This window comes from Hylobates moloch, unplaced genomic scaffold, assembly GCF_009828535.3.
Source record: "Hylobates moloch isolate HMO894 unplaced genomic scaffold, HMol_V3 SCAFFOLD_5, whole genome shotgun sequence".
NCBI classification, from domain to species: Eukaryota; Metazoa; Chordata; class Mammalia; order Primates; family Hylobatidae; genus Hylobates; species Hylobates moloch.
This window is the reverse complement of record NW_026652280.1, coordinates 151,241,199-151,260,958: the sequence shown is the minus strand read 5'-3', so window position 1 is coordinate 151,260,958 and position 19,760 is coordinate 151,241,199. Positions and strand designations below refer to the sequence as shown.

The following is a 19,760-nucleotide window of genomic DNA, read 5'->3' as shown; positions in this document are numbered from 1 at the left end:
ATGTTCATCTTCCGATTACATACTTATGCTCCAGCCATATAGAACTATTGGTTGTTTTCAAAGGGTATCATGCTCTTTCATGTCTCTATGCCCACAGATAAGTGGTCCCTCTGGCTGGAGTTCTTCCTCCCCCTCCCCTTCTCCCCCACCTTTTTTTTATTTTTTATTTTTTTTTGAGATAGAGTTTCACTCTTATTGCCCAGACTGTACTGCAATGGCTCAATCTCAGCTCACTGCAACCTCCGCCTCCCAGGTTCAAGTGATTTTCCTGCTTCAGCCTCCCAAGTAGCTGGGATTACAGGCCCTTGCCACCATGCCCGGTTAATTTTTGTATTTTTAGTAGAGACGGGGTTTCACCATGTTGGCCAGGCTGGTCTCAAACTCCTGACCTCAGGTGATCCACCTTCCTTGGCCTCCCAAAGTGTTGGGATTACAGGCGTGAGCCATCATGCTCGGCCCCTTCTTAATTTTTATGTGTGGTGAAATTGCACTCATCCTTTAAAATCCCAACTCAATTGCTGCCTTTCCCATAAAGCTGAGTTCTTAGACTCAGTTAGTTGCTTCTCTTCTACATTTTCTTGCATTGTGTGTGTATATGTATGTACATGCACATGCATGCATGTGTGTTTCTTCTGTCATAACTCTTAAAGCCAGAGGTCATGTTATAGTCACCCTGTATCTTCATGCCTTATAGGGAGCCTAGAACATTGCAGATGCTCAGTAAAAGTTTATGGAGTGGCCAGGCGTGGTGGCTCATGCCTGTAATCCCAGCACTTTGGGAGGCCGAGGTTGGTGGATCACCTGAGACTGGGAGTTAAAGACCAGCCTGACCAACATGGAGAAACCCCATCTCTACTAAAAATACAAAATTAGCCAGGTGTGGCGCATGGCCTGTAATCCCAGCTACTCTGGAGGCTGAGGCAGGAGAATCACTTGAACCTGGGAGGCGGAGGTTGCTGTGAGCCGAGATTGCACCATTGCACTCCAGCCTGGGCAACGAGCGAAACTCTGTCTGGAAAAAAAAAAAAAAAGTTCATGGAGTGAATTTTTATTCTCATAATAATTTTTATAGAGCTTGTATGGTTGTTCTTAACCTCTATCTAGTGTTTGCCTCTACTTGGAACATGTTGACTATTCATCAACAGAGCTATTAGGATTGTGAACCCTAAAGCATTGAGAAGCAGCTCCTGTGTATGATAGAGGAGGCATGGTTTACTCTTGTAACTCTGCCCTGCTCCAAGAGCACTGAGACCCTTTGGCATCCAGTTCCTTTTGATTTTCCCTTGAGATTTCTGTCGAGGTTTTATTTCTTTCTTTAAGTTTGTGTATTATGGCTTTCTAAGCTATAGTGAGATTGAAATTGTTAAAAGTTATTTGATTCTTTGATATCATCTGTTTCTTTGAAAGATAATGTATAGAATGTCTTTCTTTAGAAATGACTGTAGATGATGGAAAAAATTTTATTTAATCTCCTTTGATTTAACTGTGCTCAGCTAAATTCTATCAAAACACTAACTTAACTGTTGTAATGGAACTAAAGTATGTTCAAACACAGCCCTGACTGGGACTTTTCTTGACTTAGTTTCTGTGGTATCTAAGTCTTCAAATCTAAATTGTTTTTTCCTTGTAGGCTGTCCGGAGTACACATGGCTTAGAAGTTCCATTAAGCCATAAGGGAAAACTGATGGTGACAGAGGAATATATTGACTTCCTGTTAAATGTGGCAAATCAAAAAATGGAGGAAAACAAGAAAAGAATTGAGAGGTATATTAATTGGTATTTCCATGTTATTCTTATATGCCTAGGTCATCCTTGAAAACATTAATACTTACCATCTTCAGTTTATAATGCCAACTGCTTATCTATTTGTAGATAATTTAAAAATACTTTTATTATCATTCATAATAAAAAGATGATCAAAGTAATAGATGAGAGTAGGTCAGGCTGCCATGGGCACTAAATGGGATGGTAGGGCACATGACCACCAGAAGCCGGCATAAAGGGGGGAAACATAATCATTCCGGAAAGACAGCCCAGCAGCCACAGGAACCGTAACTGATCAATTTGAAGGCAGCCAGGGAAGAGGTGCACACTGCCCCTAGATGTGACCTATCAGAGATTACCTAGTCTTTCCTGTTGAGGGGAACAGCCTGGTTGACTTTTTTTGTCTGATAAATATTTCACTTCTCTGGCTTAGGCTAGTTTAACACCAAAATCTTGTCATGGATTAGATCTAGAATTGCCATCACTTTCTAAATAGGAAGGTATGGCTTTCATTTCACATCTCCATGCTTCTTTTGTTCTTCATCGTTAACTCCTGGCAAAGGAAACTTTTATATTATTTTCTTTTACAACTTTTTCCCAAGAATAAAGTTTATATATAAAGTAGTAAATATTATGCTGTCTTTCATATATGAAAGTAATGCCACTGACCTACCATCAGCTAGATGCACAGTTTTGAGTTATCCAAGGAGTAATAGCCAATTTGATGTCGTTTATAATTTTCTTTTTTCTTCTCCCCACCCTTTTGGCTACTTCCATTCAGTCAATCGCTGCCTGAATATCTCTTCAGTCATTCTGTCTCCATCCATACTGCTTCTTTCCTCATTCACAACCATCGCAATAGCCTCATTCAGGATGCTTCTAGTATGCCTCTCTGCTAAGCCATTCTTTATCAAATCATGTTTGTAAAGTGCAAAGGATTCCTATTGCTTAATTTGCCTGCTTAAGATTCTTTAATACTTAGAACTTTTTTTGAAGCACTGAAGGCCAACAAGTGCTAGTGGTGGCAGTGCAAAAGGGTGAAGTGAGGTAGAAGTATGCCACCAAGGCAGAACTGGGTTCAAATCCTGGTTCTGAGTTACTCAGTCTGGTTCCACCAAATTGCTCAACTTTCTGGACTTCAATTTTCTTATCTCTAACTTCTGGGAAATACCTATCTTAAAGAATAATTATCATATTCATTAGATAGTGTATTTATAATGACTGCCCTGACCCTGTTATGTTTTGGACTCTCAGGACAGGATAGCCCTTCTCCTTCATTGATTCATGGAGAATAAACCTATAATCATAAAAATATCACCATCCAGGCTTTCTCAACTAGGGTTCCTCATTTGAACCACACAATTCACAAAGTTATTTGAGTGGCTATTTTCTGAATTCTCTCAAGGATTTTATGTAACATGTACTATTTTAGATACATTGGAGAGAAGTTAATTCATTACTTACAATGGATGTCTTAGGGTACTAGAGCTTAATTTTCCAGCCACACCCTGGTTGAGAAAAACTGACCACAAAAACCTGGCCACAAAATGCTTTGAGCAAGTATTGTAACTAAAGTAATACTTTTAAATAAGCAACAACCCACTCCACCAGACTACAGAATACTATACGTAAGTATTTACTGGCACCATTCCATAAGTTTACCACTTATTAAATTGTAATCCAGTGAGACTGTTTGCTAAAACATAGGAGGTAGCAAATCAGTTTTCTCTATTTCCTTTCTTGAATTTTAACAAGCTTATACATAGAGCCCAAGATCAACTAACTATACACCTGGTGAAGTTAATTGAGCCACGTTCACCAACTATAAAATCAAATTATGCTTAAATCCATTGACTCAAAAATATGTTTTGAGATTATAATGTGCATGCTGCCATTAAGAGCCATGCTTATCACATAAAATCAGGGAAAAATTAAAGAAGGGTAAAAATGTCTTAAGATACTGATTAGAAGATTACATGTGAATTCAGAAAGGGAGAACAAATTAAGGAGCTCCTTTGGGAACAGCTGTGTGTTCAACCAAATGCAGAGAAAGAGTTACTCTTCTGATGTTGAAAAGAGAAAAAACTCCTGGAGGTGATGAGTTATGCAATCAGACATTCATTAAGTACTAAGATTGGTTTGCCATAGGACCAAAGTTTCACAATTCAGAGAATTTCAAAAACGTAAACTATCCTGAAAAACATTTCAGCAATAAGAAATATTCTATAAATGTGAAACTTAAAGAGGTAAAATATTTTTAATAAAAGAAAGGCCTTGTTCATGAGAAACAATTCCTAAGCCCACTTCTTAGTGGGAAGAGACTTGTCCATTGGGCTCCTGTTGTTTCTGGAGCTGGGCAAGACAAGACCTTCAAGCAGCAGCCTGCTTTATAAACAGCTAATTTGGAGACTGGAAGAGACAGGGACCGACACTAGATGTAGGAAGACAATCCATACGTAATGATGTAGAAAAATGGGGATAGCTATTGACTAACTACAAGAGGAAGGCTATCTGTGAATCTGTTAATAAGCAGTCAGCACATGGGTCAGATGAAACCACCATCTGGCTATGAGTAGCATAAAATTAGCCATGTGCTTTTCACCAACTGTGTAATGAGAAAATATTACATAAAATGTACAATAAGGGGGCAGAATATATTGTCATCTAATATTGTTGATAAAGCAAATCTGGAAGAAAAGTAATTGAATCCACTTTCAGTGGTTGTTTTTTTAACTCTATTTTGTGATAAAATGTATGTAATAGGAAATTTACCATTTTAACCAGTGGCATTAAGTGCATTCACATTGTTATGCAACTGTCGCCACTGTCCATCTCCAGAACGTTTTCATCATCACAAACTAAACTGCTATACCCATTAAACACTAAGTCTCGACTCCTTATACTCCATTCCCCTGGTAATCACTATTCTATTTTCTCTATGAATTCCACTATTAAAGGTAATTCATCTAAGTGGGATCACACAATATGCATCCTTTAGTATCTGGCCTATTTTACTTAGTTAATGCAGGATTCATCCATGCTGTAATGTGTATCAGAATTTCAGTTTTCTTTAAGACTGAATAATATTCCATTGTATTTACAGACTGCATTTTGTTTATTCATTGATGTGTCAATGGATATTTAAGGTGTCTTTCCCTTTTGGCTATTATAAATAATGCTGCTCTGAACATCATTGTACAAGTATTTGAGTCACTGCTTTTGGTTCTGTTGGATATATACTCAGAAGTGGTATAGAGTAATCAAAGAAAGCTTCATGGAAGAAGTCACTGAGCATGGCCTAAAATGCAGGCAGGGTTTTTATATGAAGAGCTCTGTGGAAGGGGGAAATAGCATGATAGATAAAAAAGAAGAGCATGAAGAAAGGAAAAAGAGATAGTGATATGGTTTGGCTTTGTCCTCACTCAAATCTTATCTTGAATTCCCATGTGTTGTGACAGGGAGCTGGAGGGAGGAATCATGGGGGCAGGTCTTTCCTGGGCTGTTCTTGTGATGGTGCATAAGTCTCACAAGATCTGACAGTTTTAAAAACGGGAGTCACCCTGCACAAGCTCTCTTCACTTGCCTGCTGCCATGTGAGACATGCCTTTCACCTTCCACCATGATTGTGAGGCCTTCCCAGCCACATGGAACTGTAAGTTCATTAAATCTCTTTATCAGCAGCGTGAAAATGGACTAATACAGTAAATTGGTACCAGTATAGTGGGGCACTGCTGAAAAGATACCCAAAAATGTGGAAGCGACTTTGGAACTGGGTAACAGGTAGAGGTTGGAACAGTTTGGAGGGTTCAGAAGAAGACAGGAAATATGTGGGAAAGTTTGGAACTTCCTAGAGATTTATCTAATGGCTTTGACCAAAATGCTGATAATGATATGGACAAGGAAATCCAGGCTGACGTAGTCTCAGATGGAGATGAGGAACTTCTTGGGAACTGGAGCAAAGGTGACTCTTGTTATGTTTTACAAAGAGACTGGCAGCATTTTACCCCTGCCCTCGAGATTTGTCGAACTTTGAAGTTGAGAGAGATGATTTAGGGTATCTGGAAGAAGAAATTTCTAAGCAGCAAAGCATTCAAAAGGTAACTTGGGTGCTGTTAAACACATTCAGTTTTATAAGGGAAGCAGAGCATAAAAGTTTGGAAAACTTGCAGCCTGACAATGCTATAGAAAAGAAAATCTCATTTTCTGAGGAGAAATTCAAGTCGGCCATAGAAATTTGCATAAGTGGGGTGAGGAGCTGAATGTTAATCCCCAAGGCAATGGGGAAAATGTCTCTAGGGCATGTCAGAGGTCTTCACAGCAGTCCCTCCCATCACAGGCCCAGAGGCCTAGGAGGAAAAAGTAGTTTTGTGAGCCGGGCCCAAGGTCCCTGTGCTATATTGCAGCCTAGGAACTTGGTGCCCTGTGTCCCAGCCACTCAAGCCATGGCTGAAAGGGACCAACGTAGAGCTTGGGGCTGTGGCTTCAGAGGGTGCAAGCCCCAAACCTTGGCAGCTTCCATGTGGTGTTGAGCCTACGAGTGGACAAAGGTCAAGAACTGGCATTTGGGGACCTCCACCTAGATTTCAGAAGATGGATGGCAACACCTGGATGCCCAGATGGAAATTTAGTGCAGAGGCAGGGCCCTCATGGAAAACCTCTGCTAGGGCAGTGCCGAAGGGAAATGTGAGGTCAGAGCCGGGATGCCTAGTGAGTGTGAAGGGTACCATCCTCCAGACCCCAGAAGATAAATCCACCAATAGTATGTGTACCTGAAAACACACAGTGTGATCTGGATGTGAGACATGGAATCAAAGGAGATCATTTTGGAGCTTTAATATTTGACTGCCCTGCTGGATTTTAGACTTCCATAGGGCCTGTAGCCCCTTTGTTTTGGCCAATTTATCCTATTTGGAATGGCTATATTTACCCAATGCCTGTACCACCATTGTATCTAGGAAATAACTAACTTGCTTTTGATTTTACAGGCTCATAGGCAGAAGGGACTTGCCTTGTCTCAGATGAGACTTTGGACTGTGGACTTTTGAGTTCATGCTGAAATGAGTTAAGACTTTGGGGGACTGTTGGAAAGGGATGATTGGTTTTGAAATGTGAGGACATTAGATTTGGGAGGGGCCAGTCGGGGAATGATATGGTTCGGCTCTGTCCCTATCCAAATCTAATCTTGAATTCCCACGTGTTGTGGCACGGACCCGGTGGGAGGTAATTGAATCCTGGGGACAAGGTCTTTCCTGTGCTGTTCTCATGATCCTAAGTCTCATGAGATCTGATGGTTTTAAAAACGGGAGTCTTCCTGCACAAGCTCACTTTTCTTGTCTGCTGCCATGTGAGACCTTCCACCATAACTGTTAGGCCTCCCCAGCCACATGGAACCATAAGTCCATTAAATCTCTTTCTTTTGTAAATTGCCCAGTCTCAGGTATGTCTTTATCAGCAGTGTGAAAATGGACTAATACAGATGGCAATATGTAAGCCATAAATAGGGATCAGTGAATGGTTCAGTTTACCTGGAAGATGAGAGAATAAGAATTTCTGTTGTATCACTTTGCTGCTTTTCTTCCTGCTTGTGATGTTTCTTAGTTTCATTGTAGGTTTCTCTTCTTCCTCTTCATTAAATACTGTTCTCCAAGCTTCTCTCCTTGGCCCATGGCTTCAACTAGTTCTGCTACTTTTCCATGTACTGGCAGGTCTTCCAAATCTTTCTAGAGTCTTGGGCCAACATATCCAATAACCATTTGAACATACCTAATTAAAATATCTCACCAGCTTTTCCTTAATATGTTTCTTATCTTATTCTAAATCCCCCAGCCATTTTCTTGGTTCCAATTCTTATCATCATTTACCAGGCATTTTCTTGGTTCTGATTCTTATCATCATTTACCAGTGCAAAACAGGTATTTCTATTACATTGAATTACAATTACTTAATCGCACATCTTTTTTTTCCACTGCAACAGGTCACATTGAAGATAGGACTCCCCCTACCAGCCCCCAACCTTACACACATACACAAACACAGTTGAGATATCTTATCCTACAATATTACATATATCTGGCTCATAGTAGAAGCCCAAGAAATGTTTATTGAATTAATCATAAAAGATAAAGGAGCTTGAAAGTTAACACATTATATTGAGTTCTCCAAAGGCAAAAACAGTTTCTTGTTCATTATATTCTGAGTGTCTGGAATGAGAATAGTGGTTAATAAATGTTCACAAATTTAGTTAAATAGACTTTTTCATAAATAGTGCTACTTTTTTTAAGACTTCAAAGCATTAGGATGATTATTCTGGAAGACCTGTCAGATGGTTTAGAGATGGGGTGAGTACAAGTAGGCTCTTTCTATAGTCTAGGGAAGAAGTAATAGGTCCCTGAGTAACAAGATGAATGAGAATGAGACTGCAGAATATCCATCAGACATAGCAGCAGATTGGAAATAGAGGTAACACAGAGAAGGAGGACTAAAGAATAACAGCTGTCTTAGATTCCTCATAGTTGCTAGTCTTATCATTTTTCTTTCTTTTCCTTTTTTTTTTTTTTTTTTTTTGGGCAGAGATGAGGTCTTTCTATGTTGCCCAGGTTGGCCTGGCCAGAAGTGATTGTCACGCCTTAGCCTCCCAAAGCTTTGGGATTATAAGCATGAGCCACTGCACATGGTCAAGTCTTACCATTTCCAAAAATGGGTCTAAAACAGCTAAATAAATAACACACATTTCCCTGTATAATTGACCCTTGAATAACATGGGGTTAGGGTCACCACCCCGCTATGTAGTTGAAAATCCACATGACTTTTGTTGTTGTTTTTGAGACAGGATCTCACTGTCACCCAGGCTGGAGTACAGTGGCATGACCTTGGCTCACTGCAACCTTCGCCTTCCAGGCTCAAGTGATCCTCCACCTCAGCTTCCCGAGTAGCTGGTACTACAGGCATGTACCACCAAGCCCAGATAATTTTTTGTATTTTTTGGTAGAGATGGGGTTTTGCCATGTTGCCTAGGCTGGTCTCAAACTCCTGGACTCGAGTGATCGTCCGCTTTGGCCTCCCAAAGTGTTGGGATTACATGCATAAGCCATATGCGTGTAATATGCATATGGCTGACATATGACTTGACTCCCAAGAAACTTAGGTACTGATATCCTACCTTTGACTGGAAGCATTATTCATAACATAAGCAGTTGATTAGCATGTGTATGTATGTTATATATATTGTGTACTGTATTCTTACAACAAAGTAAGCTAGAGAAAAAAATTATTAAGAAAATCATAAGGAAGAGAAGATATATGATTCATTAAGTGGAAGTGGATCATCACAGAAGCCTTTGTCTTCATCGTCTTCACCTTGAGTAGGCTGAGGAAGAGGAGTGGTAGGTCCGGCTATCTCAGGGGTGGCAGAGGCAGAAGAAGTAGAGAAGGTAGAAGGAGAAGCAGGGATATTTGGTGTGGCTTTTATTGAGAACAATTTGCATGTAAGTGGAGCTGCGTAGTTCAAAACTGTATTGTTCAAGGGTCAACTGTATACTTAAGACCAAATAAGTAAGTAATATAAAGCGAAAACATATATTTTATTTTCTAATAGTTTTTCTGGGGACATCCCCGCACCCATTTTTTTCCTCCTAATTCCTCTCTTAGCACATTGTCAACTTCCATTCATCCTTGCAGTTCAGCCTAGGCATTGGATCTTATGACCGAGAGCATTTTGTGATTGCAGTTGGAGCACTGTGTCCCATCTTTTTCATGGTGTGTTAAACGTGGCTTTACAGTTCTGTAGCTCCTATTAAACCATGAGCTCCTTGAGGGCACAGACCACAGACCACTTCTCTGTGCTTCCTGTACTGGGCACTGGGCCTGCCACATACATGTTGTTTTTTAGAGAAAATGTTACTTAAAATCTAAATATATATTAGAATAGCCTTCTTTGATATTTGTGAATGATGGAAGCCTAAAGGAAATAAAATTGTGCCTCAGTTTCCTCAATTCTGTGTTTTTGTTTGAGAATTTAGAGAAATTCCAGCTTTCTGTTGCAAGTTTTTTTCTAACTAACGTTGAAAAACAAGAATTCATTTTCTCAGGCTTGGCCTGAAAACAGGAAGAGGACTAAGTACAAGTTGTCCTATGCTATGATAATCTTGACTGCAGAGGCAGAAAAACTGAAGACTATTTGCTTTTCTTTCAAGGAGAGAAAAAACACAGTTGCCTGAACATACTTTTTTTTTTTTTTTCCCTTAAATCTCAGAGCTCATTTTGTTGTCTGTGAGAGTTGAGAAAATTGCACTTTTGAGAATCAGGCTTAAGTGTTACTGTATAAGGGGAGAACATAACTTTTGACTTATTGAGTACTATTTCTCAAAGGACTTTTAAAGTTCTTTTAGAAAGGGAAAAGGAAAACTAGTATTTGAAGTTTTTATTCAGGAAAGGATCTTTGTTCCATTTTACCGGTTGTTTTGGTACCCTAAGGACATAGCTTTGAATTCTCAGGTTCTTTAATGGTTGATTAAAGTAAGGCATACATTCCTTTTTAATTACTTTTTTTAATGTGATGGATGAGGCATTTTTCACAAGCTGTTAATTCTCGGTGATCATAAAGGAGCAATTTAATCTTATCTTTCGTTTTCTAGGAAGAAAGTATAATCCAGAAAAAAACACTCAGTTACCTAAGCCTAAAGTGCAGGGTTGATAAAGAATGGTAGAAGACGAGGTTGTATAGCATGGATGGCGTCTTATGACCAGGATGAGCCACACCATCTTGTGGCATGCTCAGATTTATGTTTTAGATAATGTTAATCTAAGTCATTCTGAACAGGCAGTGTGGAACATGAGAAGGATACCAGTCACTGACATCACCTAAGATGGTGACAAGACCTAGAAAGAAAGATCAAGCCAAGCACAGAAGTTTTCATCAATGTAAGGAACCAAACAGATTATTGGTAGATGACGTGAGGAGCAGATGGAGGAATTTGGGAAAATGTTGATGAGCCAGTTTTATTCTGACCTCATCTCTCAGCTCTGTGGTAGCAGGATATGGAAAGGATAAGCAGTCTCCACTTGGGAGGAACGATGGCAAATGGTGTCTGCGGGGGAGCCAGGTTTCAGTAACGGAAGGATGTAAAGGGTGCATTACATGAAAGGATGTTACCATGGAACAAGTCCCAAACAGTTATGTATGTCACGTGTCTCAGTCTTTTAAATTAAACTCCATGTTCATTTTTGAGATTAATTCATTCATTGATAAAATATTTGTTGAGCATCTGTTGTTTGCCAAGCACAGCACTAGATATCAAGGTGTACAGTGATGAATGCATAAGTTCTTGAAAATGGAAAAGGATATGTACTCATCATGTTGTATATGACGTATTTAGGAATAGGTGGATATTTGGAATTTTTGAGTTTTATAGGCTTCATAAGTAGAACTTAGCCTGTTTATTGAATCAAAGATGAAAATTGGTCCAAATAGCTGTCTATTCTGTAGATATCAAAAATTTCCTGCCACAGTCTCCCATTATAATAGGACATAAAAGTAAGATAAGATCTCTGCAGTGGCAAGGGGGTTTCCTAACTTTCAGATCATTCTAATTTGGGACCTAGGATAATACATTTATAGTTACATTTTTATTCTGGGGTTATTCATTCACTTATTCAATATAGTCTTACTGAGTATGCCGGCACTCTACTACATGCTAAGAATATAACAGAAGACAGGTAGATAGGATCCTTGGTCTCATGAAGTCTGTATTCTATAAAAGTAGTCATTTTTGATAACTAACTCTCTGGGTACTTACATATATCATCTGTAATCCTGTGACAACCCTGATAGCTACAGGATAATAATATCCAGCTTTATAAACGTGAAAAATCAAGACTGTGGGAAATTAATTGGAATTAGCTGACATCACCTTTCCCAAAAGAATGTTGCTATCAAATGCATGCAACACACCATGCTGCCTGCTGCCTTCCAACACAGACTGAAGTCTACTGTGTCAAGCAGAGTTTTGTGTTAGGTATTAACATGAGAGTAGAAAAGAAATGAGGCCTGGTTTTCAGAGAGCCTACAGTTTATTGTATCACAAAACTAACACTAAAACTCCAACAGCAAAATGAGTAAAGGGAAAGAATAATTTACACTAAAAAATTCAAATAGCTAATACATGAAAAACATTCTATTTTACTTACAAAGAAATGAAAGTTAAAATAATGCGATATCATTTTCACCCATCCAGGTAGAATGTGTTTTTTGACGGGAATATTCAGTGTATGGGTGTAGTGATCTCTCTCAAGTGCAGCTATTAGAAGTGTATTTCTTTGAACATCTATTGTGGAAAACAACCAGTATTTATCAAGAACCTTACAATGTTTATGCCCTTTAACCATGAAATGATATTTCTAGGTGTCTATAGTAAAGAAATGGCTAAAAACTCACATCATTTTCAAAAATGCTTACCACATTTTTGTTCGTATCAGGGAAAATTTGAATATAAATAAAGGCCAATCTAGATGACATAATGTTATACTGCCATTCTCAATAAATATTAAATTTGAAAAAACAATGTAAAACTTTATATGTAATATTCTAATTGTGAAAAAATAGGTATATGGATTAATTAATACATTAATTCAGACTACATTAATAAACTGAAAAGAAAAATATTGAGAGGAGTTATTTCTAGTTATGTAGAGGTGATCTGTATTTGTAACCTTATACATTATACAAATTACCTAAAATGAGCCATTACATTTATGTAATAATAATTCCATTCTTTTTTACCCTCTCCTTTGACCCCTACATTTGGGATGGAAAGTGAGGTAGGACAGAGATTGTCAAGAGGCGATTCCAATCCAGTTTTCAGGGCTGTTCTTAAAGAACTGAAATGCACTTATTTCCCTAGTAAAACATATTATTTATTTGATTTATTTTATATTTATAAAGCTAACATGGGACATAGTCAAACTTACATAACTTATAAGCTCTTGGTGTATTTCAATCATTTAGTTTTAGTACACACAGATATAACAGTAGTTCTTATTTCTTTACAGGTTTTACAACTGCCTACAGCATGCTTTGGAAAGGGAAACTATGACTAACTTACATCCCAAGATCAAAGAGAAAAATAACGCATCATATACTCATAAGAAAAAAAGAAACCCAGAAAAAGCACGTGCCCCGTGTATTACTAAAGAAAATGATAAAGAACTTGAAAATGATGATGATGATCTAGGAATCAATGTTACCATCTTCCCTGAAGATTACTAAGCTTTGGTTCTGATGTGTCTTGGCCGTAATGTTCCTAGTAGGTTTTATAAAGCTGCTCTTTATAAGAGTATTTTAGTTTGTTGAGTGTATCAGCCATTCATAAGCCAGTGATGACAAGTGCAGAGCTTCAGACTATAAGTTTGTTGCCCAGAGGATGTGCAATCGTCATCTAAGCTCTCAGCAGTACCCGGCTTATCCTGTGACTTCATCTGAAATGCTATAGTTATCCCTACTTTTTTACCAGTTTCTCCCAGGAGCACCTGCTTAATAAATCAAAGATGTTTGAATGGTGTCTTATTCTGAAAGAACCTGACCTAAGACAGGTATTTAGATTATTTTGGATACATTTTGAAAAGGGATAGCCTAAACATTTTAAGTAAAAAGACCTTTATTTTAAATAATAGTGGATATTTTAATGCTGGAAATTAGCATTATAGTTGATATGCCAGAAATTATATCTTTGGTTGTGATTTAAACTTATGCTATAAACTAAATTAATGATGTAAATACATAGTTTTAAAAATTCTTTTAGGGACATGTAACAATTTTTAAGTATGACTTCTATAATACGTATTGTTATAGGAACAAAGATTTGGGAATAATTGATTACAGGTGAGGAAGTACTGGAAGTCCAATTCAAGTAGATACCATTTCATTTAGGTCTAAAAGGACAAGATACAAGTTTACATGATGGGAAAAATCAGAAAACCTCTCGCAGACAAAGGGTGTATAATGGATATGAGGCATCAAAAAGCATGGTATAGTCAGTGATGGGGAATAGTCCAGAAAGGCTGAAACACAGCATGTGATGCGAGTCAAGGTAGTTGATGCCCAACTGTGAAGGGCCGTTATAATCTAGCATGGAGGTAGACAGTGTTTCCTTAATATGGCTGTATATCAGAATTACCTAGGTCAAGACGAGGCATGGAGATGCTGCTTTAATAGGCCCTGCTCCAGATCTTCCAAACCAGAATCTTAATCCTGGAGTCTAGGAATCTTTATTTTTCATACAACTCATCCAAGTGGTTCTGATAAAATCAGCCCAGCACTTTTAGAACCCGCTGATAACAGACTTATTCCTGAAGACATCATTTGAGGAGGAATTGAAGATTTTCTAATGGAAAGAAAAAGGGCCACATTAACAGATGTTGCAGTGTACCTGTGCCATAGATTTCACGTGTACACTTTATAGGAGAATAAGCAAGAGCTCAGGTAAGTTATAGTCCTTACCATTGGGTCTAAGGCAGTTTCCAGGAAAGCATGGCAACTTGTTCACCTGTGTAAGTTGAACTCTGTACCACTTGGGAGGGAACATTCCCCTAGATGACAATGTCAGTGGCACTCACTGAAGTTGTGCAGTGCACATTCTTACCTACCAACATATACAGCAGTCCTTCTGGGAAGGGAATGTTGGCAGGAAAGGAAACTCACAGTGTCAGAATGCCTGGAGCGTTTCTTCTAGTCTAGTGGACAGAATATGGAAGTATCTGCCTGGCAGTGCAGTAAATGAAAAGAGAAGAGAAATGAATTTTTAAAAAAGTTATAAATAAGAACTGTAGGAAAGAGAGAGTGCAGGTGGAGCAAGCCTGTCCTGTGGTGAAATGACAACACATTCTGCAGTTTTAAAATCTAAGAGGCTCACTGATTTTTCTTCATTTAAATTGATCTCCAAGAGAACTATGTATTTTAAAGATTCCATAAACTGAATATATTAATGAGAATTAAGAAGACAGGGGCTGCTTCCTAATCTGTTTATATAAGGTAATAGAATTACTTTGGTTAGTAGAGAGGAGACACCAGGTGCTGGCGTAAACCTAAGAAGACATTGAATCCTATTCACTCCTTAACATTCCTTAATATACAGGCATGAGCTACATAACATTTTAATCAATGATGGACCATATACCATATACGATATGGTGGCCCCATGAGATTATAATGGACCTGAAAAATTCCAGTTGCTGGTGTTGTGGTCATTGTAAAGCTGTAGCACAACACATGACTCATGTTTGTGGTGACAGTCATACAAAAGTATGGCACATACAATTATGTCCAGTGCATCATACTTGATAATATGTTACTGGTTTATGTCTTTGCTATGCTTTTTTTCATTATTTTAGGGTATACTCCTTCTACTTAAAATGTTAACTGTAAAACAGCTTCTGACAGGTCCTTCAGGAAGTACTCCAGAAGAAGGCATTGTTATCCTAGAAGGTGACAGCTTCATGTGTGTTATTGCCCCTGAAGACCTTCCAGTGGTACAAGATGTGGAGGAAGACAGTGATACTGAGGATTCTGACCCTGTGTAGGCTTAGGCTAATGTGTGTGTATATATCTTAGTTTTTCACAAAAAGCTTTTTCCAATGTTAAAAAAAAAAAAAGCTTATAGAATAAGGATATAAATAAATATTTTGTACAGCTGTACAATGTGTTTTAAGCTAAGCATTATTACAAAAGAGTCAAAAAGTTTTAAGAGGCCGGGCGCGGTGGCTCACGCCTGTAATCCCAGCACTTTGGGAGACTGAGGCGGGCAGATCACGAGGTCAGGAGATCGAGACCATCCTGGCTAACACGGTGAAACCCCGTCTCTACTAAAAATACAAAAAATTAGCCGGGCGAGGTGGCGGGCGCCTGTAGTCCCAGCTACTCGGGAGGCTGAGGCAGGAGAATGGCGTGAACCCCATGGGGGCACAGCCTGCAGTGAGCCGAGATTGCACCACTGCACTCCAGCCTGGGCGACAGCGAGACTCCGTCTCAAAAAAAAAAAAAAGTTTTAAGAAATTAAAGTTTATAAACCAAATGTTCATTGTGAGCTAAGGTTAATTTATTATTGAAGAAATAAAACATTTTAATGAAATTTAGTGTAGCCTAAGTGTCCAGTGTTTATAAAGTTTATACAGTAATACGTTTATACAGAACATCCTAGGCCTTCACATTTACTCACCACTCAATCAGTGACTCACCCAGAGCAACTTCCAGTACTGCAAGCTCCATTCATGGTATGTGCCCTGTTCAGGTGTGCTATTTTTCACCTGTTATACCATATCTTAATTGTACCTTTTCTATGTTTAGATATGTTTAAATACATAAATACTTACTTACCATTGTGTTACAGTTGCCTACAGTAGTCAGCACACTAACATGCTGTATGGGTTTGTACCCTTGAAGCAATAGGCTCCACCATGTAGCCCACTAGTGATGTTTGCATGACTAAATCACCTTACAACCCATTTCTCAGAACATGTTTCTATTGTTAAGCAACACACAACTATTTATGTGTTTTATTTATGCCAGATCACCAATATCAATAACTGAAACACAGCAGTTGTTTAGTAATAATTTAATACACACCATAACCTGCCTATTGAGAAAGAATGGCTTTATATTTGTTTTCATTGTAGTGGATCCATCCAAAATAAAATGCTTTTTCCTTCCTCCAGGATGAAGGCAAGCATTTATTCCTAAGGTCTGGATTCTGCATATCACCTACAAGTTAACTGCTTTTGTGTTCTAAAAGAGAGAGGAAAAATGAAGTTGTCAACCTTATTGAAAAACAAGGAGGGAAACTAAGGAACATGCTTTCGCTTTTGAGGTTCTAGGCCAGAAGTCATAAACTGTAACTTGTCCAAGTTATGGCCAAGCAGATATGTTTTGTTTGGCCCACATGGAGCATATTTTTTCTAATTGAATCAACGTTTTAAAATATGATGATTTAATATTTCAAAATAAAAAGTGCATCTCTAGTTTGTTTTGTGTGTGTTTTTTTTAATTGGAAGATCTGGCTACAGCCGTCTCACATTCCCACAGGACAACACAGCCGCTCAAGTACTAGCCCCTCCTTTTGGATAAGACTTGTTTTCCTATTCACCCCAGACCCAGCACCCCCTACTGGTTCCCTGACACAACGGCTTCAGTCATTTACACATTGTTTGGTCCCTATGGGCACCAGCATTGGCAAACTTTGGTTAGATCTTTGGGGAGAATTAAACTCTATTATTATGTTAGTATATTATATAATAAATAAGAGATGAGAGCAGGACCGGCTATATAATTTTCAAAGGACAGTGCAAAATGAAAATGTGGGACCCCTTAAAAAAGGTTTAAGAATTACAAGATGGCAACAGCAGAGCACTAAATCAAGTACAGGTACATCTAAGCACGGGGCCCTGTGCAAGCTGCACAGGTTGCACATACGTGAGGCTTGGTGCTTTAAGGGGAATGGATGCCTTCCCACTCAACTGGGTGTTTAACCCTCCTTCCCACATTGAGAAAGAGGCAGAGTGCTGCAGGTTCTGTGATGTGCCAGGACTTGACACCTGCTCACATGTGGCACCCTTGGGTTCCAGGACAATAGGTAGCTGTTTGGAAGCCTGCAAGGATGGATGTTTTGGAAACTAGGGCAAAGGTCTCAGTGGCTACCCTTAGATGGAGTAAACCACAGTCCTTTTCAGAGCCACCTGATTTCAAATGTGAGCAAAGGCAGTGATGAGCACCACGTTTTGAAAACAAGGACTTTCTCCATTTTGAGAGGAGTTATATGATTTGCTGGGTTAAGTGTTGAAGAGCCATGAAAAATGACCACCATCATTCTTCTTATAGATGGGCCCTTGAGCAGGCTTTAATTTGATTGGAGTAAATATTACACTCCCATATAAGGTGTATAATAGTGACTATTTTTTGGTTAGAATATTTGGCTTTTAAAAATGGGCTTTGACCTTCAAGCCTCTTCTTTCCATACTCTACTGGGCTTCTGTCAACATTCATGCTTCTCCAATGCAATAGGATTTTAATATTCACAAATGCTAATGTTTTTAAACAACAGTCCTTTAATGTCCTGGGTTTTTATGCATTCTATTCTTGCTAAGCAAGAATTTATCAGCCCTTTTTGGTTTTGCCTTTAATGTGGTTGAATTTAAACTATAACTGTAACTCATTGCACATTTTATTTATTTATTCATTTATTTTGATAACATTTTTTGGAACAGTTTTAGGTTTACAGAAAAATTGAGAGAAAAAGTTCAGATAGTTCCCATGTACCCACTTCATCTGCCCACACACAATTTCCTTTATTATCTTATATATCCTACATCTTACATTAGTGTGGGACTTTTGTTACAATTGATAAGCCAAGATTGCTATTTCTTGACTAAAGTCCATATTTCATGCCTCTCTTCATCTCTCTTCAATTCTGTTCTCTCCTGTAACTATTAGTCTATTAGTCCTATATTATACCTACTTATGGGCCTATTCTCCATATTGTCTAATCTTTTCATCCCCCTTCACCAGCTTCTCTTCATCTCTATGTGTGTCATTCTGTGTCATTCATTCGGGTTATTGTTTAGTTAACTCACACCCTCTTCAACTGTGTCTAATCTACTGCCTAGACAGTCCATTGAGTTTTACATGTCAAAGATTATATTTTATTATTTCTAGTTCTTTTTGGTTCATTTTCAAATCAGAGGCAGATTATTTAAAGGTTCTAATAATTATTTCCTTCTATATACCTTTTCCCAGATATTTCAATAAATTATATTTACACAAACCTTTAATACACTTGTATATTATAGAAATGATCTACGTTCTTTAGCTATTCCAAGGATAATTGAAAAGAATGTCCTCGCCACTACCAAATCTAAGCCATGCAAGAAGAAAGTGAACTATTTCTCAATAACCAGATTGTTTACATGCCATTTTTATTATTTATTCATTTACACGACAAATATTTTTTGAGCACCTACTATGTGTCAGTCACATGCAACAGGACAAGGACTCTGCCTTCATAGAGCTTTCCTTCTAGTAACATTATTAAAGACTTTGTTTGTATTGGCACTTGCCTACGATCTTTAGTGCTCTTTAAATTTCACTCATCAATCAGGGCTCAGCTCAAATGTTGCCTCTTTTGAGAAGCTTTCCTAAAAGCTCATTTCATAATTAACTTCTTACATTCCTGTTTTCCCATAGCACCTTCCCAATACTATATATACATAGCATTTTGTTTATACTTACATAACCACACAAACCAAGAATTCTCTTGGTAGCTATTAATTGCATACATATATATATATATCCATCACCACCATCATATTAAACTTTGACTAACTGAGGGACAAAGCTGTTTTTCCAATATTTTTATATCCCCAGCATCTTGGACACTGTTTTTTTAACAACTACTTTCTATTCTGGTTTATAAATGCATTGTAGAGTTCATGAGTATTATATAATTTATTATTTTATAAGCAAATGACAAAATCCCTAACCAAATTATATTACTATTCACTTCTTGAAGGAATCTTGAAACTGATAAAGTTAAATGACTAAAGTTTAAAAAAAAGATGCTTAGAAGTCACTAAACATGTGCATAATAGTATTCTTTATATCTCACAAAATATCCAAATTTCCATATGTTAGTATTCCAAGATATACCTTGTGACTAAACATGATAGGTCTTGTCTTTCTTTTTTCACACCAAGCCTTTTGAAAGCCTTTTTATTTTGAAATAATTTCAGATCTACAAATAAGTTATAATAGCACTAAGAATTCTTGAATATACTTTACCCAGAGTGACCATTCTCTCTCTCTCTCTCATATATAGACATATAGTACATATGAATAATCTCATATAAATATACAAACTTTTGAGAGTAAGTTAAACATATTTTACTCTTCACTCTTAAATATTTCAATGCATATTTCTTTAGAATGAGGAAAGTCTCATATAATCTCAGCAAAATTA

At 37.9% G+C, this 19,760-nt stretch overlaps 1 protein-coding gene across 7 annotated transcripts in view; it reads left to right on the top strand.

Moving 5' to 3' along the window:
• Positions 1-16,879, top strand: part of TYW3 (tRNA-yW synthesizing protein 3 homolog) — a 34,066-nt gene extending 17,187 nt beyond the window's left edge. Inside the window, exons 5-7 of one of the 7 annotated variants that reach the window (XR_009213714.1) lie at positions 1,631-1,764; positions 12,811-16,026; positions 16,468-16,876. Coding sequence is in view for 3 of the 7 variants with exons in the window: in XM_032155570.2 (XP_032011461.1) it covers positions 1,631-1,764; positions 12,811-13,027 (351 nt within the window). In the remaining 4 variants the exon portion in view is untranslated. Of the gene's footprint in view, positions 1-1,630; positions 1,765-12,810 lie in introns of all 7 variants that reach the window. The other 6 variants (XR_009213716.1, XR_009213717.1, XR_009213715.1 and 3 more) reach the window with 6 other exon arrangements.
• The last annotated feature ends 2,881 nt before the right edge of the window (positions 16,880-19,760 follow it).